At 37.6% G+C, this 26,217-nt stretch overlaps 1 protein-coding gene across 1 annotated transcript; it reads right to left on the minus strand.

Annotated features, from left to right (window-relative positions):
* LOC309390533 (sodium-dependent neutral amino acid transporter B(0)AT1-like) lies at window positions 1–24,591 on the minus strand (the record flags this gene model as incomplete). The annotated part of the gene is made up of 12 exons (XM_081949945.1): window positions 1–474; window positions 2,092–2,254; window positions 2,933–3,092; window positions 3,683–3,887; window positions 4,784–4,940; window positions 6,127–6,255; window positions 7,370–7,482; window positions 9,211–9,321; window positions 10,820–11,001; window positions 13,289–13,426; window positions 14,705–14,845; window positions 24,390–24,591. The coding sequence occupies 12 exons, from the start codon at window positions 24,589–24,591 to the stop codon at window positions 262–264; spliced, it is 1,914 nt and encodes a 637-aa protein (XP_081806071.1). The 3' UTR covers window positions 1–261.
* Window positions 24,592–26,217: the final 1,626 nt, after the last annotated feature.

Consider the following 26,217-nt stretch of genomic DNA (forward strand, 5'->3'; position numbering starts at 1 on the left):
GTATAATTTCTTTAATAATATATTATTATTATTTGAACATAAAACTGGGTGTATCTGTCCTACGAGGTGGTGGTCAGAGGAAGAGAAAACAGTACATCTTTGACATCTGTATTAACCATTTTCTAATGCAGCAAATGCTGTTAGAATGAGAATACATCAGTTCCCATTTAGGCTCTGAAACAACTCTGATCGAAGCAGGGAGACATCTATGTTTTATCACCTCTTACTGAAAGTCTTTACACGCCAAATCTTTGGAGACACCTATGCTGTATTTTTCAGCTCCCCATTTATTGATATTTCTGATATGGCATTGACCAAATCTCGCTGTCCAGGATCTTCTCCCTTGAAGTAATTTCGGATAGCTTTGTATATGGCATAGCCAGGGATAACCAAGCTAGGCACTCCTGCGAGGATTACAATGATGACATAAATCCAGTCAGGATAACCCATTGACTTTGATTTTGGGAAGTACTCCTGCGATAAAAAGAAAGAGAAAAAGATAAGTAATTGGGAGACAGAGAACTAAGAATCTTAGATACATTCACATTAGAAACACTGAATAAACAATGTTCTCCTTGGCAAGAATTCTTTATGTTATTATTGAAGATAGTAGAATAGAACATACCCACACAGTACATTTCAAGAATTGGGAATCGTTTGCCATTCCTTGAGAACTTGAAAAGCAGACTATAACCCCATTATCCAAACATTAAAAACTTCAATGACTACCAGAAGGATCTCTTTTTTTAACCAAAGAAAGAGAATTAATAACAAAACCTTCAAAATTTTGAAAAAAATCTTGAGTCAAGTTTCACATAAGGCTCAGGAGGGAATATATACAGAGAACAACATAACAGACATAGTGCAAACACAATTCTCCAGGGCCCATAGACATTAACTGTAGTAATGGATCTAATATTCACTCAGCTTGAAGATTGGGATGTCTATAATTGAAGTTTGAAGCTTGGAGGCACATGATTATTGAATTAAGAATTAGAATGTAAACATATATTTATTATTTTTAGGTCAAACAGCTGATTGCATCTTGATCTGGGGAACAGCAGTTGCATAAGTAAGTATAATCTTTATTGTCATTGTTGTTAAATACAACAAAATTGGCATAGAAGTTAATGTGAAATTGACTTTTAAGAGAATTCCTTATGTCCACCAAGTATGATCAAGCTAAACATTTCCGCTCTTGTATTTACTCAATGATCTCTGCAAGAGTTATATTTTGCCCCTCTGAATCATTACCTAAGCAGAATGGATTAGTCCTATTTTGAGTTTATTCTTTCATACATGAAACATTAAATTACTCTCTCTGTTGCCAAACAATGAACAGAAAGAAATAGAAATATCAAACAAACTTCCAAGTATGACAAAGTACAGTTTTATGGAGAAATATATTTTTGTGAATTTGCTGATCCTTGGTTGAAAAGACATGTCCATATCACAGAACATCTAGCAGAGCAGTAAGAACCTGGAATTTCACCACCAGCACTATTAAAAGTATACATCCAAATTTCTCAAACTGTTCCCAGTTATTCTTCAGTTTGGATCAGCCGCAGGCAGAGACCTGTGCTTTAGTCTCTACTGCTCAGTTATTGTCTGGCTGGCTGGCTGGCAACAAAAGTATAAGGTTTTAGAAAAGGCTCTTTTACCACAAACTTTTGATTGATGAAGCCAGATATTAAACCTGGGACCTTTTGCATGCAAGTCACGTTTTTTATAATGGAGACAAAGGTTTTCTCTCATTTCTTCCATTTTTTAACTTCTCCCAAAACTATTGTTACATATATTCCTTCATACATTTTTTTAAAACTTTCTTGTAATGATTCTAAGCTGTCCCACAAAGGCAACTGAGTTTTCTTGCAGTGTAGACATACTTCAATAAAAGTACAAGCATCAAACTTTTGCTTCCAACAAGCAAATAGTCACATTAAAACAGCTAATTCATGTCCCTGGGGATAAACATTTCTTTTGCTTATTTTTCTTTGCAGAAATCTCCAACAAATAGTAAAGCATGAAAATATACACGCTTTTAATATCAGATGCAATTTGGAGCATGTTTCCTTGAACACATATACTTACATAACTGGGGTCCCAGGTGATGTATTCTAAATTTTCACTCACTTTCACCACAAAGTAAAATAGGAAGATAATTAACATGATGATGGGGCTGATAAACCTCCAGGTGGCTTGCCAGAAAATATTGGGTTTGTGCCCAATCATGAACGTAATGTCATCATTAAATCTGGTAATGAAAAGAGAAAGGAAAATTATGAGTCTGAGAGCCAAGTTGCCCATGAAGTCTAGTTAATTGATACCCAGCATGTGTTAATGGGCCATCAAAATTTTAAAAAACCTGCTCATGTCACACAAAGTGCAGTGGTTTTCAACAGAAAGCAGGTCCACACATTCAGATGATGCTCAGTGACTGTAGCAAAATCTAGGGTTCAGCCCTTAGTCGAGGGCAGTTCTCAGCTCATTTTTAGAAATTGGAAACCTTCCTAATCACTTGGGTTAAGAAATGATAAAAATTGGTAGAGATGATAACAAATATATCCAGGTTCTAACTAAAAGGAAACTTAAAGGGACAGGTGGGGTTACTACTATTCAGAAACCAAATTCCATGTATGGAAATTTAACCCAAGCATAAAGGTTATAAATAAAACCCCACATTAACAGTACAACATACATTGGTAGTTTCTGGAGGTTTTTAAAAAAGAATAAATAGAGATCAATATTTATTTACTTTTTAAAGGTTAAAAGTAGTGCACATACATTCTCTTAAATTTTTAACTCACTGATTTTCTCTCTCTCTTTTTTCAGATGGGGGAAAGGTGACTTGCTTAAGCTTATCATGAAAGTTCCCAATTATTGATTGCCTAACAAAAAGATGCTTTATACCTTTTTTGCATCTGTATCTTACCTGTCTATCCCATATATGTAGACAACTGAAAACATCTCACAAAAGGCTATTATCAACAAGGGAATGGATCCAGCAAAGCTATCAAACAGAGCCAACCAATAGTTACCAGATCTCAGCACAAAAATAATGGCAATCAAGAAAGATCCCAAACAAATCAGGCCTGTAAAGAAATGAACAAAAAAGCAGAAAGATTAATACATTCTATTAATATATGAATTTCACTCCGTGTTTCAAGCAAGGGGATAGGCACATAGAACAATTCCTTTAATCGGTGTTGAATTGAATCACATTATTTCTTAGTCCAGGCTGCTCTTCAAACCCACTCACTTGTCCCTAGGAATAGGCACAAAAAAACCAAGGAATAGTCATCAAATTGAAAGATTGCTTCTTTCTGAATTTACCTACTCAGATAGATACAGCTCAAAAGAGTAAATATGCAAAAGTGAACTACCGTATGTTATTCAGTGTTGCAAACAAACAATTTCAACATCATCCATCAGTGGCATTCAGCAGCTAATGGTATATTTATTTGATTTCCCTTTTCTCAGTCTACTTCTCTATTAAATTTCTGAGCAAGTATCAAATTGACTGTGCAATTACCATTTTCTCTTTAAAACCATGATTAATTATTCATTCTGAAGCTAAACTTCATAGCTCTTTAAAAATGTCCATAGACCGGCAATCTACCCAGGTTGCAACCAGGGCAAATTATCAACCTCGTCCCCAGTTATATAACTGTATTCAACTTACCTGTAACAACTTCTTTAGGCCATTTTTTAGGTATAATTCTGAGATCTTGCAGAGGTACCAGCACGCCTTCCATATTCCCAAACATAGATGATAAACCCAAGCAGAACAGCATGATAAAGAAGAGGATTGACCATAGTGGAGAAATGGGCATTTTGGTGATGGCTTCAGTGAAGACAATAAAGGCTAAACCAGTTCCTTCTACTCCCTACATAAGATTTCAAATCAGAGAAAGAAGATATATAAAACATTAAGCTACTACAGCTACTACATTTTCAAATATATCTATTAGTGTGCTATATCTATATTAAATTAATCCATATTTAAATGTAATTTTCTTCCTCTGGATGCAAAGGGATTATAAATAGTTAAAACAAACAAACATTATCATCCTAATCGTTTTGTCTACTTCATTATTTTACTGGCTTAGCTCTTTCCCTACCTAGCTTTCCCATTGTTCTGTTTAGGTTATAAATGATTTGGCAGTGGAGACTTGTCTTGAATGTATAAATAAAAATATGAGATGTAAACAATCTACTCCAGCATGGCTCTTCCTATGTACTTCATTGCCTAAAAGTAGTCTAACTTTTTTACACAGCTGGGCAGTGGATGGAACGTGCTATTAATCTTGTTAATTCAAGTCCAATCCCCATTTAACAAAGGTTGGCTAAAATGAAAAAGCAGTTCGCTTTGTTTATTATTTTGACCGAAATCCTTTCTTTCTATCTTTAGAACACACGAGTCCCATTGGATCATGCTCTGCATTATCTAGATTAGCATTAACCATACAAAATGCACAGTTTACAGGGGCAACGTTTAAATACCTATTGCTAAATTGGTGAGTAAGAAAGAATTGGAAAAAATGAAACATAATTAATAGAAAACACAATATGTCTGAAAATTCTAAGCATAAATAGATTAAGAAATAACCAGTAAATTATGCTTCAAAATCCTAAATTTCTTATACATTCTATCAATTTTTAAAAAGCAGTTTTAAGTGACATTAATTCTTCCTATTGTTCTAACGCAGCAAATATATATATTTATACATTTATCCCTATATACAATATAGTGATAATATATAGCCCTATATTATCAACTTACATCAGTTAAAAATGCGTTCAAGTCACAGGTTTCAAACTTCAGGGTTGAAAAGATTTCTGGCTTTGTCGTGTTATACCAAGCTTGCATCTCTTGAAAATTGTTCTCGGTTATATTATCCTCGGATATATCAAATGCATTCATCAAAGTGAGGATATTTCTGCAAAAAATAAAATAGACCAAAAAAATTTCAGTGTTATAATCTGGGTCACAATGAAACAAATAGTTGCAGTGCCACTTCTCTTATGACACTGAGCAACATTGAGGGTAGAAGTTTCCATTTGGTCTAATCTATCAATAAATATAAACAATGAACAATATTCTTAAAGTTTCGATGCTCACTGCTAGAGACAGCCCTCCCCAATTTCACCATCCATTCCAGACCACTTGTACTGTTAATTGTTGCTGTAGTTGGTAGTTATATTAGACTAACAATCAGTAGTGGGATTCAAATAATTTAACAACCGGTTCTCTGCCCTAATGATGAAAGGAAAAGATCTTATGAAAGAAAAAGATCTTGCAAAGTTGGAATTGATTGAGTGAAAAAAAAATTTAGTTCCACAAACTCTGAAAATGTGATGGAAAAATGTGATGGTGTTGGAAATCAAGTAGGCAAGGAAATGCTTCAGGAAAGCGAGGGCCTGGGTGGTGGTGGGTGGGGAAAGCTTGTCTTTGATGGTTGACACCGAAAGGCAGAGCAAGAGCCACCTGGAAAAAGCCAGCAGCCTGAGAGTCAGTAATACCCTTTCTCCCCCTCCCCACCTGCCATACACCCAAATTGCATTGAAAAGGGGGCGGGTGGCTAAGTGAGGGACAGGAACCCCTAGGCGTGCCATGCCCAGTGATGGGGTGGGTGGAAGAATAGACAGCATGAGGAGCTTTGTCTCACTCTATGCGCCCCAATGAAAGGCAGCAGCAGCCCGGCCGCTTTCCTTCCTTGCAGGGAAGGCAGGCAAGGAGGCTGGGCCACGTGGACTGTGTGAGAGGCAGCTAGGTGAGAAGTGAAGGAAGCAGCCGGGCTCACCAGGCAGAGATCAGTTGGGCGGGGTGGTCGAGGCAAGCGAGGGAACCAGAGAGCAACAACAGCTATGCTGCGGGTGTGACTCTAGGCACCAGCCAAGGCAGGCGGGGCGAGATAAGGAGTGACTGGGAGGGGAGGGGAGGGGAGGGAAGGGTGGGTGGGCAGGCAGGGCCAGCCAGTGGTGTAATCAGCCAGTTCTCCGAACTGTGCAAAATCTTAACAACTGCTTTGCCTGAACCAATTCAAACTGGCTGAATCTCATCTCTGCTAACAACCCTCTTTCAATCAGCAGTAACATAAGAACTAGAACATAAGGATAACTTACCTGCTGTAGCAATCATCATATCTTTCTGTTGCTCTGAATCCAATGATTGAATATATGACTGTGGCTGCATAAATGGATGTGAAGCCATTTATCACAGAAATGATCACAGCATCCTTTTCACAATTATTGCTATAAACAAAAACAAGGAAGGCAGCTGACTTTTCATAATAGTTTCCAAGTGTTAGTATACAGTATTTCCAAGTGTTAGTTAGTTAGCATCCACCCACCCACCCACCTATCATCTATCTATCTATCTATCTATCTATCTATCTATCTATCATCTATCTATCTATCTATCTATCTATCTATCTATCTATCTATCTATCTATCTATCTATCATCTGTCTGTCTCTCTGTCTATAATTTATTGGCCACCCATCTTACAACAGGGTAACTCTGGACAGCTTACAATATTAAAAAATAATACTATATAATTAGAATACTTCAAAACTTTAAGACACAAAATGTAAAATACAAAATACAAGTTAAAAGATGAGGAGGGAGGGAGGGAATAGGATGAGCAGGGGGGGAGGTGAGATCTTATATTAATCTACAAGCTGCCTCCAACATGAAGCTTCTCCTTTAGAGCTCCAAGACAACAGCAGAGCCAATCGATTGAAGGAATTGATAAATGGATCACTTTACCAGAATAAGAACTAATTTTTTAAAGCCAAGAAAAAATAACAATAGAAAAAAGTTTATGCAAAACTGAGGATTGGGTCAAGAAGATGTCATATAGATTTGGGATTAAACTCAAGGGCGGCTGTGGCCCCCTGGGAATAGTCATGAAAGAAGAAAAGCTCTCTGAGTTCTTCCCATTTGCTTTTATTCGTGAAAAGGGTAGAATTTGCTACTAGAGGATAAAACAATAATACCAAATATGGATAGCATTAAAAAAGGATTTGGTAACTATGTGTAAATGAAGTAGCATATATGTGTCAGGATCAGGAGCAAGAGGTCTCACTCTCAAACCCCAGTTGCTAAAGAACCTCTACAGGAGAACATTATTGGGCTCACCTACTCTTTGGGATTTCTTCTAAACAGACACTTTGGAAAGTCTAGGCCATTCTAAATAATTTCTTGGTCTGGTTCAGCAGACATAGTTTCTTACATTCTTATGATTAATCGGATTGGGAACCTTGTTTGTTTATCTCACCAAAAATATCCTTTCAAATTATATCCCTAAACCATTCTCAATGTAATTAAAAAGAGAATTAGTCCTTTTGGGCATAATAGCAACTTACTGGACTGAATTATAACTGGAGAATGAGATGAGGCCACCAAAGGCAAGAGAAAAAGAATAGAACACCTGGGCTCCAGCATCTAGCCAGGTGGTGGGGTTAGCCAATTCAGTTACCTGAGGAAGAAAAAGGAGAAAAAAAGTTTTAAAACTTAAACCACAGGACATCTGTAGAGAAAAGTACATTGTATAGAAACGGTGTCTTTGAGCATGTAATGTATTCATTTACAAGAATTTGTGGAAGGGGAATCTGCTGCCCTCCACTCCACCATTGTATCTACAATCCGTAGATATTGGATAAGCAGCATAGTTTGGACAGACAGGCAAAGGAAAGTATTTTGGCATCAGTAAACACAGTTGGTTAAGTCAAAGTTTGCCAATATAAACTTTCTATTTAAAAATGAGCATGCTGACCATTCCCATCCTATTTCTGTCAATGTGGTCCTTCAGGGATAGAGAAAAGGGCATTTCCCAGGTCTTCAATTCTCCTCCCTTTTTAAAAGCTGGATATGGCAGAATTTGAACGAATTATATGCAAGTTGTGTTTATTTCTACTAAACTATCATCTTTCTTGGGTTTACATAAAGATACAGACATTATTAGAAACTCCAAGTACTAGACCTTACCAATAATTCCATTACTGTGCAAATACTTTCCTGGAAACATATTCCATTTCTTTATTTAACATGCATTTCTAGCAGATGGACACAGTTTGAAGGCTGGGCCATAATTAAGTAATTCCTGAGGGTTTCAGGAATTTATCTGGTGATGAAAGGATCACTTGAAGCAATATTGAAATTAGGGCCCTAGATTGCTTTACAGAGGGAGGATGGTTTAAAGCAAGGGTGTCAAACTCAAGGTCCGTGAGCCAGATCCAGCCCACAAGGTGCTTAAATCTGACCCACAGGGCTACTCTGGAAACAGCGAAGGACCGGCCTGTGGTGCCTCTGCCAGCAAAAATGGAGCTCAGGAGGGTTGCACGATGGCCTCCTGCAACCCTCAACCAGCTACAACGAAGCTCGGGAGGGTCACATGACGCCTCCTTCAACCCTCTGTAGTTGTAGTCAACCCTCCAGTCTGCTGTCAACCCTTTTTAAAAGTTTTTTTGACTTACTATTGAAATGTAAGTTTTGGTAGTGTGAAACGTTTGTACTTTGTACAACCCTAATTCTTTCTCTCACACATTTGTGTGTGTGTGTGTGTGTGTGAATGTGTGTGAGTGTGTGAATGTGTGTGAGTGTGTGAATGTTTGTGAGTGTGTGTGTGTGTGAGTGAGGGGAGGGGGAGGGGGTTGAGGAACATAGAATAAAATTATACCAGCATGCATATTTCAACAAATGGCTATTTCCTTTTAGAACTTGGGGAAAAACCTCAGAAACTGTATGAATTACGTGTATAGGATTTCTTGCACGGGTCAAAGTAACTTCATCTTTGTGTGGGTTTTTTTCTAATTTCTGTGCAACTTGACTTAGAAAGACAGGTTGGGCTGAGCATCACAAAATAATTAATCACATCCCATCCATTAGTTTTCTTAGGGCAGCGGAAAAAGCATTCCAATTCTGAAGTGCCTTTTGTAAAAATTGCCTGAAGTTTGCCAAAGCAAAAGCCATACAGATGAAGCTCCAGTTTTCATAAGTAAGGAAAGATGTTCCTTCAACATGCAAGTGTTCCAGTAATACATTAAGCCAGAGAACATTGGCCTACAATGTTTCTCTTATTTAAAGGACTGATAATAATAAGAAAAACAGTGCAAGTTGTATTGGAATTGGAATTATCACAGCTATTTTGATGTTAACTCAATAACATTTTTTATTTTCTTGAAATACAAAAATAATTAATACTTACATTGGGTGTAAACAGAAAACTAATACCACTGGTAGCTCCTTTCAGAGTCAAGCCACGGATCAAGAAAATGGTCAGGACAATATATGGAAGGGTTGAAGTCACATATACTGCCTGAGGAAGAACATGTACAACTGAGTATTGTAATATCTACATCACAAAATACTGTCCACAGGCCTACCGATACTTTCAGATATTGGTAGGCCTGCAACAAGATACAGGAGACATGGTCTTTTCAATGGTGATCACAATAGCTCTAGAACCACCCTTCTCATGATTCTGTCCTGATAGACTTTAAATACTTAGGCCTGTTTTGGGACAGGTTAGGATGGTTTTGAATTAGTTACTTGCTTTTGGATAATTTTAGAATAATTATCTCAGTCATTTGGCTGAGTTATTTTCCTTTGCTATTTCAGTTTAATATTTTAGATACTGGCTTTAGTTTATAACGATCTTGCACCATCTTGCCACCATCTTGCAATTTGATCTTCCTCATACAATTGTGTTGAGGATAGATTTGTATTATGGAATGCTTCAATAATACTACAAACAATACTACAGACCAATTATGGGCAAGATATTTTCATTAAGGCAGAATGCCTATTAAATCTGAAAGTATGGAATATTTGAAAATTTTATATTTCAGGGTTTGAAGTGAAGAAAATACATGGAAATGTGTAGAAAATATTTTTCACAATAACACAGTGAGGAATGTATTTCATACATATTGTAGACCCCAGTTTAAGAGTGAGTTCCAATCTCAAGGTCCATCCTTAAGTCAAATTTGTATGTAAGCTAGAACAGTACCATTGTATAATAGTGTATAAGTAATGAATAAATATTTGTACACTAGTATCAAGTTCAAATGTAATGAACTGTTGTATATTTAACTTGAATCATTGTATATTTAGCACTATTTTTACTACACTAGACTCTTTTCTTAACTATGGGTTGTCCTTAAACCAGGTCATTCTCAAAATGCAGATTTATAAAATATACTTCTGCGGGAGGGGGGGAGGCTACTTTGCATAGTTTGGCTCACATCTTGCAGATACCATGTGAAACAAGAACCATGTAAATAAGGTCACATAAAAAAGGGAATCATGTCTAGTAGCAATTTCTTCCCTCCCACTTAGCTAGATGTTACCATGGAAGGTGGAGCATAGAAACAACTCCCTCATAAATGACTTTTTTTCTGAAGTAACATCAAATGCAAAATAGCTTACTGACCCAGCCAGCATGATTTGCAACTTCTCTGCAGTTTGCAACTCCCATGCTATGATGTTCAGGTCTTTATTAAGAGCACAATTGGACATTATGTGGTTAGGGAATGCTGAGACTGGAAAAATGTGTAGTGGCGATCTGGTAGGAAGCAAGGAGAACATCTCACCCTTCCTATTTAGAAAAATAAGTAGTAATTTTTTATCCAATAATTGCTCTCCCACCCACTATTGAAAATAGGTTGTTCTCCAATTTCTAAACTCAAGAAAATGGCTGTGAAGGGACTATTTGATATGATTTTTCTCAAAGAGGATGTTCTGGAATAATTTGCAACAGAAAGAACCACAAATATAAAGAGCATTTCCCCCTTTAAGGAAAAAGATCGAGGTACCTTTCCTGTTGTTTCAATGCCCCTGATTGTGCACACATATAGCACTGCCCAGGCACAAACCAAGCAGATCAAAAGCCACCATTGTACACTTCCAGAATCTTCAATAGTACTGGTGATGTTTAAGGTCTCCCTGTACCAAAAATAGTCCACTGGAGAGCTCTTTGCACATTCCTCTGTGAAACCTGAAAACAGGAAGACATTCAACGGACTGTGTCAGGTTTTCTTTTTTCTTTTTTAATGTGGCAACATATGAGTTTGGCAAAGAAAGAAAACAGTCATGAATTCAGATATTTTAAGATGAACTGAATTTAAAATTAGGGTTGTAGACTATTGAGCAATTTATAATTTGAACAAAGTCAACTGCATAAGCTTTAAAAGAAAAACATTTACTTTTTTGTACTTAAAATATTACAAAACCCATAAATTTCAAGAGCCAGTATTCAGCTCAATTTGCTAAAATTATACCTGAACTGAAGGTCTTCCAAAACATAAGAAGGCCTATGAATAGGAAAATATTGATGATGTATTGCCTTTAGGAGATAATGTCAGATGATATTTGCTGTTATGAAAAGGAAGTTATAGCACATAGAAGAGCATCTTACATTTATGTTCCAAAATCATATGTGCATGATTTTATGGATCTGCTTGTAAAATAATGACCAAAATCATCCTTGTGTATTTTATATACCTCATGTAATGTGGCCTTCTTAAGCCTCACCCTCAACCAAAAATGACAGAATAAAACAAACTGCTTCATGTAGCACAACAAAGAAGGAATATTGTGATGAAGACCCAACATATCGTTTGAACAATGAAGCAGTCTAGGACTTGTAAAGTGCCATCAGCTCTAGCTTTCGCCAAAGTCTATTTGAATCTACTTTGTATAGCACAATGTCTTAGATGGCACTTCACTATGGCCTGAGTGAAGAAACGTAGTTGTACTAAATTCCTATCAATTGGAAAATGCCACCTTCTATATAGTGGCAGAATTTGGGAATTGCCATGCCATGTGCTCACAACGTTTGTGGATGTACTCAATTGAATATACTCTCAATAATGCTAACAATTTTTGTCCCCTTAGAAATGGAAGGGGATGAACACTGGAATGCTACTTTGGATTTTTTTAAAGCTGTCAAAGCATTTATGCAGAATGCTTTATTCAAATCATATGATTTTCAATTAATTCTGTTAATCTATATTTACATGGATTGTAGCAATCATATCTTCTGCGTGGTTGAGTGTTTCAGCGAGGCTCAATGTTTCTCAGCCTCAGCACCTTTAAACCACATGGATTTAGCGGAAGTGGGGCTGGGAAACGTGGTTTTAGATGAGGCCAGGCAGCATCTGAAAATTATATTTCTCTCTTACGTAAATGGTAACTTCCCTGTTATATTGCACAAGCCTTGTAAGTTCCTGCACTGTTATATTTTAAACCAATTACATTAAAAATAGAATCAGCCAGTTTGTTATTAACTTATTAATCAATATTTCTTTTTCAAAGGAGTGCAGCATTCCATGACCTAAGTAACATATTTTGAACAGTATTTAATAGAAAATTAGGAAGGAAGGAAGGAAGGAAGGAAGGAAGGAAGGAAGGAAGGAAGGCAATGACAAAATGACTTACATGGTATTAATGTGTAAATATGAATTGTAATAAAGCACCAGAAGAGACTTGAAAATACCATTTTTCTTTTTTTCAAAGACATAATTCTTGTAGGACTATGTACTATGTACTGTCAATTGCACAATGTCAGTGCTTTAAAAAATATCTAAGGTTATTTAGATAACTGCTTTAATCCATCAATTACGCTATCTATGTAACTGTAAAAAAACACAGTGCTATAGCGATCAATCATTTGCCTCTTCCTGCAGTTTTGCTTTGAAAATGCAAGGCAGCAACTTAGTGTAGATCAGGTAGAAATTTATCAGAAAGATTTCAGTCGATATATTTAGGGTTATGTTGCAAAAAGGCAATGCCTTTCAAGCTGTAACCTCCCTTAGTTGGGCTTCTGGTGACTGGCTGCTGTGTCTCTTTTGTACTGTTCATATTTTGGTCTGTGACTGTAAATAAAGTATTATTATTATTAACGAGAGCAATGCCTTTCAGAACATATATAATAGTTATTTATCAGAAACTTCAACAACTACCCAAATATTACCAATACATACTAAGTAGACATCAATATCGACCAATCCCTTTATTCATTGTATCAGATGAGACACATCTGAATACCAAAATCCAGGTTTAATTCCCATCATGCTAAGAATTCAGCAATAGAATGATTGCTTTTACTTATAATAGCAATTCTTTAATAGGATAATATAACCAATCCAGCAGATTTGGTCAAAAGTCTTGAATGTTATGGGAGGGGGGGAAATATACATTATATTTTCTCCTATTATTTCTCCAGAGAAGCCTTCTCGTGAAGGATTGTCAGCTGGCGTAAGCATTTCATTCATAGCCTGTACCTGTTCTGTTGTCATTAAGTGGACATACACTCCAGGGTAGTGGTTCTTGAAAGGAGTTGAAGAAATACCACATCACCCAGGCAATAATTGTATTATAGTATAATCCCACAAGAAAGGAGACGAACATTGCTGCTATTCCTATAGGAAGAGAGGAAAAACTTTAAGCAGAGCTTATTCAGTACAATTAAAAAAATAAGACCTGTGAGAAATCTGCATGAATGTTTCATTTCAGCCCCATTCCTTGCATAGAATTGATTAGTAAATTATTTCTACTATATAGAAAGAGGCTGAGACAAGAGTTGTTTGATGGTTTTGCATGGTGATAAAGATGCAACATATTTCCCACCATTATAACCAGTGGTATTTACAGATTTTGATGCTCTAAAACTGACCCCATGGAATTTTCCCCAATAATGTTTCATTGGATTGCATAAAACAGGCTGGAGTCACAAAATAACTATCTTGGAATACTAATACAGCAGTAGGCTATAAGTGGAACTGCAGTTTGAATTTAGCCCATCAAAAACTATGCATTTTCTTTGAATATTCACTTTCTGTATTCTAGCCATGCCAAAAAGCATGGGGGAGCTGCTGGAAATGGAAAATATACAACTATTTTAATTCAACATTTTAGGTGCAGAGAATATTTTAAAAAACAATTACTGGTTGATGATAAGCCTTTATTTATTTATTGTCTATTGCTAATCAGGCTAAAAATAATTCAGTGAATGGGCTGGAAATTTTAGATTAGATTCTACTTTTAATGCTATCACAATATTTTCAATGTTATTTATCATGGTGTTATAATTCAGCAACCATTTTTTTTGTTAAAATAGTAATTGAAATGTAGTATTTCAAACAGCTAGAAAAGTGCTGTTGCTATAAATTAAGAAGATTATACATAGTGTTCACAAAGATAAAAATAAATCTTTTGTTTTAACTGTAAGAAACTATAGAAAATAGTTTTACAAACTATAATAATTTAACCTGCCCCTCCATCCATTATTTCCCATGTCAAAACCCTTATTTTGAAAGAACAGATCAGTAATTATAACATCTACAGTCATGGAAACTTCATTACTATTTTACCTTGTGGACTTTCTGCAGTAACAAAAAAGCAGACGTGTTGGGGAAATGTTTAACAGAGGAGGATACCTCATCCTTGACATGCAAGAAAAAATACAGAGCTGACTAACTTCAAATATAACATTTGTAATACAATATAAGTTTGATTAGCTTTTCTCCTTGAGTATTTCGCCATTCCTTTATTAATCATATTATTCTTCTAATGTTCAGTTTCTTGTTTCAGTTAAAGTTTCAAGTTCACCTGTTCCTTCGGTTGGTGCACCCCTGACGCTGAGGTATCAGAGTGGGTTAAAAGGTTACTTGGTGGATCAAAATATTTTCAAAACTTACCTACTCCCTTCAGGGCCGGATGGATAGCACTCCAGACTCCCACACTACCTTTTCGGAGTCTCTGTCCAATGGCAAATTCAAGATGGAGCAAAGGGATGCCTTCCAGGACAAGCAAGATGAGGAAAGGAATCATGAAAGCTCCTGTGAAATTACAATCAAAGTGAGTATGTTTTGTATAAAACTGCCGTAAAATTGGCACAGGAGTGTATTTATTGATCATGAGAAACAATGAAAGAGACAGGAAAACAGTTCTGGTGAATTCTACCCTGAATCTTCCCTAGTTTGAAAGAAAATACATTACTATGGTACTTTATAAAAGCATTTGGTGCATTGTCTTTGCATGCAGCCTACTACAATCATGACTGTGGTAATCAAAGGATCCTTCAATTCCTTCTGAAGATTTCAATATGCTGTGGAACAAATCAGAAAAAAGGCAAAAAATAGGTCAGTGGGATTGGGAAACATAGGAAAAAGGACATGAATTTTGCTTTTCTCTTCTTCTTTGTTTTAGTAAAGTGTGCATCCCCCAGAGAGCTGGTTTCCGTTTTCCTTCTCTTCCTTCTCTTCCTGAATCTAATGCCTTTCAGATTAGTGGGGCAGGATAGGAACTGAAATTCAGCAATGCATTAGGTTGAAGAATGCATCTTATCTTTTCCAGTCAACTATATGCTCAGGGAATATATGTTCTTCTCAAGTATATTTTTCCTATAAAATATACAGGAAAGGCGAGAAGAGTGATCCATAATGTCAGCGAACATGCACATATTCTTTACTGTCAAGGTAGAATGTTATTCAGCCATCATTGGAATGTCTCCTGATCATCCACCTCCAAAACTATATGTGATATGATGTTCATTTTAAGTATTCGCCTTGATATTCCTCAAATACTCATTCAAGAACACTGAAGAAAATCCATTTGGTGTTTCGAGGAACTGTTAGGTTTTTTAAAATTTTAGTTAAACATGGTGACACTCAGTCCTATGCCGTCATAATTGTGGCCTACAGATTATGGTTTGCAGCTATGACTTTATTTGGATGATAGAATAATTCCAAAGCTTCTTGATGAAGGTACCTGCTTGCTTACTAATTCATCTTCAAGTGGCACTATTAACCAGAAAACATCTTGTTTAGTAATGGAGGAATGACATTAGTTTGTCATTCCCAATGGGTTTTTTTTCTTCTGCAAAATAAATATTAGCTTTGATTTTATTTTTCTCTTCAAGCTAAGGTAAGGGAAAAGACTAAAATTCGTTTACCATCTCTGTTCTGATCCTATTAATTATCAGACCTGTGCTATGGGAGATGTTTCGGGAGAGATGCTTTATGTGGGAGCATGAATGCAGTATCTATCGGCATCTCATTAAAGCCCAATCTGTTTCTAGGATCAAATGGCTATCCTAATGATTTTCCAATGGGAGGGTGTGCACCACCTCCGATTAGCTCTCCAAACTTGGCTTCTCACCTCTGCGGCCAGCACTTCGTGCCTGGCCAGTGTGTGGGTCACCGCGGCGCTTAAGTGAAAAAATCCATGCAGTCCAAGCGAGCCAGGGAGAGAGAGAGCGTGCCTGTTTGCCCACCCGCCTGCTGGGCCGAGGTTATGATTAGGCTTAATTGGTGGATTAGTCTCTCCAGCTAGCCAGCACACTCGGCAACTTGCTGAGAGGTGCCGCTCTCCCGCAATTTGAGAAGGGGGGAAAAACGGGGACTTTCCCCTCAAGTCCATGGAGGGAGATTTCAGGGAAGCTCCAAATGCCCAGAGGGGTGCTTCAGCCAAGCGCCCCCCCCCACTAGTCCGATATTTCTCTCTCACACACACCTCCGGGAACCTGCTTCCCTACCACACACCCTTTCTGTGCCTTTCCCCCATGGAGGAGGACATTCTGCCTCCTAGCCTAGTCCCTTCGGGGAGAGGGGGCAGTCTAGAAATCAAATCAAATAAATAAAATAAATAAATAGCTTGGGAGCCAGCGGGGGGGGGAGCTGGGCAGGTGCGATGATAATGGGGAGAAGGTTAGCACGCGCCCATCTGCACCCACCACCTCTGCCAGGTCAGGCAGCTGACTCATGTATGAGCCAAGGCTGCGGGGAGCCCCTGAGTGTTGCAGATGGGGGCCAGTCTTCACCCACATGACAAAGCATTCCCCATCACTAAGGATGAATGGGAGTACCCCCAATAAGCAAAGGACATGCTGGCAAACCGCCCGCCTGCGCTCAAGTCAGCCTGCTTCTGTCCCCGCATAGGCTCTCTGGTCTCTGGCAAGACCAGATTCTTTCCTGCCCTGCTGCATCATCTCTCTACACCCAGAGGTGGCTGGGGCAACAGTTCCGCCTCCCCCCTCCTCAAGCCCAGCAAGAAAGCCTGATCATCTCACCAGATCCATCCAAGAAAGGAGAGAGAGAGCCTGGCTCAGCCGATCTGCTCTCCCGGAGCTAGAAGCAGCAGTTAAGGGCAAAAAAATGGCCGAAAACAATAGCTGAAGTCAGTTGGCCAGTGCACGCATGCCGCTGGAGCTGACAGGGCAAAGCCTGACAAATGGCTCCGTGTGCCACCTGTGGCACGCATGCCATAGGTTCGCCATCACGGTTATAGATCAATGAATACTTATTTTATCTTTTCAGTCATCCCTTTCCCGGCCCTCCCTCTTATTATTATACTGTATCTCTTCGGCATTATTTCTGAATTTCTTTTGTTTCAGTTCTCTATACAAAAACTGGGTAACAAACTATTTGGGGCAAGTAAAAATGAATAAAATAAAACTAGTTGATACGGGGTAAACTTGGGGAAAAGAAAATGGAGAACTGAAGTTAAATTGGTTGAAAAATAAATAGTAAAACCAAAGTTATACCTGCATCTCAGATTTATCACCTTTAGGGTACTGAAATTATTTTGCTAAGTCCCTACATCAGTATCTGAAATATGATATAAATAACCCCAAGACCTACTGTTTAGTATTGTTTCTATGTTTAGAAATTCAGTATATTTCATTTGATTGGTCTACTGCCTTTCTATTCATATGAACACGTAAGGCATACAAAAACAACATCTAAAATACAAACATCATAACAATAATTTAAATGGTATTAAAATAATTAACAACGATGAAGTCCAGATGGTATAGGGGAAAGTGCTCTCTAATGATAAATAAGGCTCTAAAAGCAGGGAAGTGTTAGAAGAAAATATATTGTATATTTGAATGACTAAAAGATTAATAAAGGATAGAATATTCCAAGAGTAGTGAGATCTTTTTAGTGTTTTAAATTTAATGTCACCATCACCTTAATTTGCATGCAAAAAACAACTGGCAATTAGTGTGATCTTTTAATATGGTGATAATATAATCCCTTATCCTGATGAGCAATTTAACTCTCCCATTTTGGTAAGGTTGAAAAATGGAATGGAATGGAATGGAGTGGAATGGAATAGAGGTGATATTCAGCCAGTTCGCACTGGTTCGTGCGAACCGGTATCAGACATTTGGCTTGGGTCACTGAATCAGTAGTAACCGCTGGCTGGCCCTCCCCCATGCCCGGTCACTACTTGCTCACCCCTCCTGCTCACTTGCCCCACCCAGTCACCCGGTCACCGCTCGCTTGCCCCAATCACTGCTCGCTCGCCCCACCTACCCACTCACCACTCGTTCGCCCCGCCCACCCACTCACCTTGGAAATCTTCTAGTTTAACCCCCTGCTCAGGCAGGAAAACTGCCTGAGCAGAGGGTTGGAAGGAAGCTTCCAAACACTCCTCAAGAAGATATCTCCAGGTAAATTGTATAACAATTAAGGCTAAGGTATAAATAAATGATATGATATCCAATCAGCCCATGAACAATCATACATGCCACAGTAGTTATAGTTGTACAAGCATACTCTTTGCCCCAATTGTCTTCAGGGAATCGAGGAACAACTTCAAAAAGTATTCCCAAACAGTGTACTTTCATTGTTTTGGGAGTACATATCCGTGCATCAGTCCTTAAAATCAGAAACTTTGACATTAGAGGTAATAGAGCAGGATGTCACTTGTATTACTAATTGCATCTATAATTCAAACAAGCTAGATCTCTGTGGTAAATGGCAGAGGGATCAGATATTTTTCTCTCAATCACCCTTACTAGAAACAGAACAACAGGAAAGATGGAACTATTTCAGAATATGTCACCAAGGCAGAATTATATCAAGCACTCTTGAAAAGTATTGAGGTCATGGTACTGAAACCTTCTGAATAGAAAAATAAACTAATATAATCATAATCTCCATATTTAATAGGTAATTTATCATGCTGATTTCAATCACAGTTAAAAGCCCAGTAGAAATGGTTCAATAAAACCAGGGTCCTTCTGAATTATCATCACTTTTTCAATCATTTTAGCCAGCGGTCAATAATTATACCAATCTCCAAAAGTGGTGTTTAATAGAAGCTTTATACCTACTTTTGATATCATACCAATAGGAAAGCAGTGGTCAATTCCCTGAAGTTTAAGACCAAACTTTTTCTGCCCGAGGACAATAATTCCATGTTTAGAAATCTACAAAGTTTTTCTTTTAAAAAATCCTCCACCAAAATAACAGAACTAATATTACTAAGATCTAAACATCTTTAAAAAAATGATTTTCCAGTTAGAACATATTCTGAATTCATCTCTACTCTTGGTACAATGAAATGCAGTGCTTCAGTGCAGCTACAGTGAAGGCCGAGAAATAACCATTCTCAGTCTCTTCACTTTCCTTTTCAATCCTTTTCTCCATGTCGATCACAGTGGTCTGATGTTTTGGTATGATCTCACTTCCCCTGACTGGTGGACTCTCCTATTTCTTTATCTCCCTTGGACCAGTGAAAAGAAATGAGGCTTCCCAATTTTACCACTTTTTTTTGTCACTTGAGATAGAAAGCCGAATTCTCATCAATTCTACCTGTGAGATATTTAAAAAAAATAAATGCCTTATTAAGAAAACAGCTTTTTAAACTGTACTGTCAGTGAAATGTAACACCATTTAAAAATGTCTGTGGAGGATAGTGATTAGAAGGACCAGGCATTTCTGCAAAAACAGATGCTAAGGGATGTGTTTGCTGCAATGAAATGAAGCACAGCAGGCCAATCAAATAGCATCACTTGAGCTGGCAATAAGCAAAAAATGGTACTTTTGATTTCTGACAGAAAAAAAATCACTGGAGATAGTCTTTAGCTTGGTTGATGGCAATTAAAGGCCAGGACAGTTGGGTGGGGGAATGCTAAGCTAAGACATCTCCAAAGGAATGGAGACAATGATGTGGCTAAGACCAATAAACCAAAGATAGAGCTGGTCCAACAGAGCCTCTCTAGACAAGAAGAGGGTAAGAGATTGCCCAATTTTGCTTCAGATGGCTGTTCCTCATAAGGAGACCATAGGACAGTAGTTGACTCCTGGGTCTGAGCACTGGGACTCAAGGAAAGCTATCAAATGCTGACCTGTGGAAGAACCTTCAAGGACAGTGGATATGTCTAAACTCACTTCCTAAATACTTTGGAATTTCTAATTATTTAAAAGTTAAAAGAGGTCTCTCAAGCAATTAGTTTGGAAAAACTACCTGGTGAGTAAAACTTCACCCCAAATAGAGGACAAAATAGCCAGCAGTTTAAATAATTCAAAGAATATAAAATAAATGACAAATCAATAAATACAAATTTAATTTAAGAAAGTTTTAAATGAGTTAGAGGACCAGACAAATTTGAAATATTAGGACTTTTGCTAAAACTTTTCAAATAACTAAATAAACAAAACAGTATAAACAGTTTAATCTATTAACAAAGAGATGATGGCATGAAATTTGAAAATAACAAAGAAAGAAATTTCCGACTTTGTGATTATAGAAATGGGACAGTAGAGAGGACTACAGTTTCTGGTAGGTAGGTAAGTAAGTAAGTGAAAGGAAAAAGAGAGGGAGGGAGGGAGGGAAAGAAGGAAGGAAGGAAAAGTTGTTTATTCTTGAATCAAAAGAGCAGCAGTGTAATTTATAAAATGATAGATAAAGTTATGACACTTTAGATCTTTAAATGGTTTTTGAAAGATTTGGGAGATTTATTTTTATTTATGGCTGCCAATTTAACACATAGTTAACACATAGTTAAATTGGCAGCAATAATTTCTGCACAAATTAATATGTTTCTTGAAGAAGACTCCATACTTCTTTACAAACTCTATTCTAAAAGGCAGAAAAGGAAACAAATGGAAGAACTTAAAGACCAACAAAAGGTGAAATAAATTTCCACTGATGTAAAAATATAGGAAAATAAAGAATTGTGTATTACAAAACAGAGATGGCAGCCAGAGAGGAAATATAAATGATAAACCAAGAGGTAAAAAATGACCTGGGCAAGGATTTATCACTGGATTTACAAAAGAGGTTTCTAAAGCAATGAAAAAATGTTTGAGATGTGAAAAAGTAAGTTTGAATGGAGATTCAATCCAATGACAGAACTTGATGAATTAAAGGTCAAGATGGTCAGAAGCAAAAGAAAGGGATATAAAGTTGACTTGTTTGAACAGTGTTAAAATAAGAAATATTTCTACAAAATTCTGGAAAAAATTTATGGGCTTTTTATTGATAATTTGCACAATACAAATGTCCTGTACAATGTGCATGAGGTTAGTTAACATAACTGATATAAAAGTATTAGTGATGCAATCATACAAACAACATAAAATGATCCAATGTTGTAAATTCAGTGACGTGCAGTCAGGTGAGGCAAGTGAGGCACAGCCTAACCTCTCATCATCAGGGCAGCGAGTCATTCAATGGGAAACTTGCCTTTCAATCTGCCACCCAACGACCGAACGGAGAAGCGAAGAGGCAGGAGAGACAAAGCAGGAGCCAAGCCGAGTCATTCCTTCCAAGAGGCAAGTTTCCTATCGAATGACTCGCTGCCCTAGACTCGAGGCTCCAGTCCAACCTGCAGTGCTTGCAGCCCCCGCCAGCTCCTCCAGAGACTCCCAAGCTCGGCACCAGAGAGCAGCCGCAAGAGAGGCCGGCCAGGTTGCCCGGGCAGCGGCAGAGGTTCCCTTTGTTCTTTCGGGCGCGGGAAGCGGGGGGGAGGCTTCCTCCACTCCGTCCGCTTCCCACCTGCGCTGCCCTCGCCCGACAAGCGCGCCCCGGATTCCGCGCAGCTCTGGCAGGCGGTGCCGTGGCCGAATCCCAGGGCAGAGGGCAGCAGGTCGCAACTGAGCATGCCTGACTGTGGAATTCTGGGAGTTGAAGTCCACAAGTCTAAAAAAATTGCTGCCTCACCAGCTATAAACCTCACCGCACGTCACTGAATTATATAAATTGCTCACAATGGGCATGAAGTCCACGGTAAATGTTGTCTGCTGCATACAAAGTCCACTGAATGAAGGTCCTGAAAACTCAGGCTATTTGTATCTTCAAATGTCAGGTTGATCAGAACTATTCTGACCTGATTTTTTTCAAAATAGAAATTACAGCATAAATTCATTTTATAACATTCCACTAATTTTACCTGACTGCAAACCATAAATAAATAAATAAATAAAATACTTTCATATCTTGAATGAAAGCTTCCAAAATGCTAGGTTATGCTAGTTTGAAATAAGAACATACAGATTCAGTGGTGGAGCAGCCAATTTCTATATGCATAACCTAAGCAAGCAAATACTTGTACGAAACCAATCTTAAAAATCTCGGATTTTTTTTAAAATTATCAAATGAAAGCTAAGTTACTCCCAATGTTCCCTTGCTACCATCTCCACCCCCAAATTTTGTCAAACTACATGGTTTAAGCCACACCCACCACCGAACCGGTAGTGGTTTGGCGGCCTGGGTTGCTGGAACCACCAGCGATCCAGGCCTGCCACGTCCCTGAACTGGTTCTCTGGGTGGTGCCATAGGTGCCACCATCTTGTTTTTTGCTTCTGTGCATGTGTAGAACAATTTTTATTGTATTGCGCAGTGTGCATCAAACACACCTTTGCAGTGCACCCAAACTGGAAGTAGTGCCTGCCCAAACCCCCCCCTGACACCCATGGTGATTCCCATGAAACTGTGCCAGCTACCAGAAAGACTGAAATTGGCATCCAATTTCTATCCCCTGTTGAACTGGGAAAGCCCACTGATCTATATCTTGTCAATCTAGTAAAAAAAAAGACAAGTGGCAAGGAGAATTCTTTCCATTTCGTGAAACAGAAAATAATTTTATTTTCAGTTTCAATGTTAATAAATGCTCAAAACTCATGCTATATTGATATTAGTACTAATTTGTTTTTACTTATTGATTTGATTTATACTTCACCGGCTTTCTGAGTAATCAGATGGAACAAAATTTGAAAACCAAACAGAACAAAAATTATAAAAAACACATTTAAAATGTTGACTGCAAAAATTAAAGTGCATTTATTATTAAGATTAGCACATACATCCCTAAGCTTATTACAACAGATGTTTGTCATCTGAAGAAAGTCTAACAACCTCCTGTTGTTTTCTTCAAAGAAAAGATCTGATCCCATAGACAATGGTTGCTGTTCTTCTTGCCTTCAAGTTATATTGACCACTGGTGATTACATGGACAAGCTCCTACATGTTACTTAGCACTATTGTTTAGAAATAAATTTGCCATTGCCTTCTTCTGGGGGCTAAAAAAGAGTGACTGGCAGAAAGTGATCCATCTGTCTTCATGCTTTAGACAAGACTAGAATTCATGGTCTCTCAGTTTCTAGCCCAATGCTTTTAATCACTATATCAGCTGGGCTTTGACACTATTGGGGATAGTGGTAATTTGTAGTTATGGAGCCATCTGTAAGCTATATTCAACTCCATTATATTGAACTGCAAACAAATGTAAAGAAAGGGCACAACAGCTGACCAAGCACTAATGGATTTGCAAAGACAAGAAATATGAAGCAGACACAATGAGCATAAATATTCCAGAATATGGATACACTATTAGTGTTTTTCTTGAAGTACAGAAGGAGATTCATTTGTTCAACTTATTAGTCTTAAAATATTATGAATAATATTATAAAGAGATTATAACAAAAGTTGTCTCTCATCCCAAGGTATTTGAACAGATCATAAAAATTTTCTACAGCTACATAGTTTGATGCAATAAAGATTTTATGCCACAGGGATAACCTACAATTGTTGATGAAAATGAACAACTTCTTGATTACAAATTTAACAGAGCAATTTTTATTTTCTCATGTTTGCAAGTCACAAAGTAACATTTTTGACTGTCTATAGACATGAATGAAAGAGGGGGAAGAGAGAGAAATTGGAAGAAAGTTGTGGCTGACTTTCTTGATTTTCTAAGAATTCCTAGAATGGATCTTTGTATGTTAAAAGTCACTGATAAACCCCCATGCAGTGAATTCAGCAGACTTCATTCTCAGTAAATAAAATGGTACAAAACCATCTTTTGCTTCTCTCTTTTACTTTTCCAAGATCATAGCAATGAAGATGTCTCACAGGAAGGTAATGAGATGGGTGCAAGTGAAAAGCCAGTTTTAGAGAACCCCTACCACTGCATTTCTTAATCTCCCAAGAAACAAGATAACAAGTCCTCTTAAACCCTGACTTTATTATTATTATTTTGCTGTTGTGATAAACACAGTGATGCATGGTAAAAATGTATTATTATCATGTAAATATTTTCCATCAAATCAATGTTAATTTTGAGGATTGAAGGGATCAAAAACATACCTCCTCCGTGGCTCTGGCAGAGATAGGGAAAGCGCCATACATTGCCCAAACCTACACAAAACCCGATACAGGTGAGCATGTATTGTGCTTTATTGTCCCATTTAGGTCTTGAGTCTGCTTCTGTGGTCTCTAACGTTTCTAGTTCCTTGTGAGAAGGTATTCTCAAATCCAGACCAGGATTTGGCAGCAGAAGTTTCACCATGGCTGGATCGTTCTTGTACACAAATCTGCCACAGGTTCTGGGCTAGGCAAAAAAAGGGAAGTCTTAGCTGCCAGCTTCCACTCTTTATACTGAACCTTTGACACCAAACGCATTGGTGCGGTCTTGGGGCAGGAAAGAAGCGTCAGCAACTCATTTGATTAACCAAGGTTACTCTGAGACTTATTAATGTCTTATCTGCCAAAGCTCCAGCTGAAGACAGAGATTGCTTGATATCAAAGCTGTGAAGAGTAGCAATTCACAGGGTAATTTGCTGCAAGGTACATTAAGCAGAATGTTTAAATAGGATTTGCTTTTCTTGTTTGCATCTTTCTGTCTGACCCTCATTAACACTAGATAGAGAGGAGAAAATTACTCTGGCAGAATTAAAGCTCATAAACTGCAATATCTCATCCCTTACTGATTTTTTTTTTATGTGCATAATAATATTGGGACATGTAGAACTCCTAGCAGTTCTACTAGCTTTTAGAATAGATAACACAATATGCAAGTAGTATGAAAGTGTGTGTAATTTTGTGTGTGTACCCCAACTGCCTTTCTTGATATTAAATCACTTTACTATCTTGCTTTCTAATTTTCCATTCTCACAAATGTAACTCAAGACAGCAGGGAGGAAAGAAATACTGAAATGCTGTATCCTCATTGAAAAGCAGCAGGGAATAGAAGTTAAAGATATTAAATTCTGTAATGTTTAACTTAATGAATGGGGGGGGGATGATCAAAATTACAAATTAGGCTTCTCTTGGACAAACTAAGGGTTAAGAATCCGATTTTGCATCACAGCAACTACAGCTCCAGATTGGAATTCCATATATACTACAAAATATACACTTTCGGCAAAAAATATTTATTTATTTATATCGTAGCATCTTTATTATTTTTAAATCTCTCTAAGTGGTATCATATCCAATACTCTTTCCTCCTATTTTTCCTGCAACAACAACCCTGTGAGGTGGGATGGACTGAGAGAGAGTGACTGGCCCAAAGTCACCCAATCGGCTTTCATGCCTAACTCGTGACTAGAACTCACAAAATATTGAACTTACTATGTCATTATTCATTCAGGTGAAGCATTTTCTTCAAAGATCAACACTTGCAAATTTAGTATTTTTCCAGGAAAAGAATATAAAGTGCCTTATTATTCCTACTCCCAGGATGTCATGATGATGCTGTTCTTTGTAAATGTATAACCTGAGTCAGTAGAGAACAACAGAGACCCTCTCATAGGAAAAGAACAGGTTATGCTGTACAAAGTAGAAGAAAAGGTTATTTTGTGAAATTTTTTTCAAGCCGGTCACTGAAATGAAGACTGCACTACAATTCCTTAGTAATTCCAGGGTGGGTTATTTTTGTATTTGTTTTTAAGAAATCTCTATCTTAAGAAAAAGATTGGAGTCTTCTCTACTAGAGAACTAGTATATTAATTTATATCATTAAATCACAATTTTTAGCCATGGTGAAGATGGTGTTTTATTTTCTCACATTAGATGCTCTGACGACATTTGCTGCTTTTTTTAAAGTAAAGATAATTAGAAAGCATTCTGTGAGGAAACAGATTTGCAGTGGCCTAGAAGTTCTCGTCTACAGAGGAATGGAATAAAAGTGGTG

This window comes from Natrix helvetica (genome assembly GCF_964273705.1).
Source record: "Natrix helvetica genome assembly, chromosome: 4".
Classification (NCBI taxonomy): Eukaryota; Metazoa; Chordata; class Lepidosauria; order Squamata; family Natricidae; genus Natrix; species Natrix helvetica.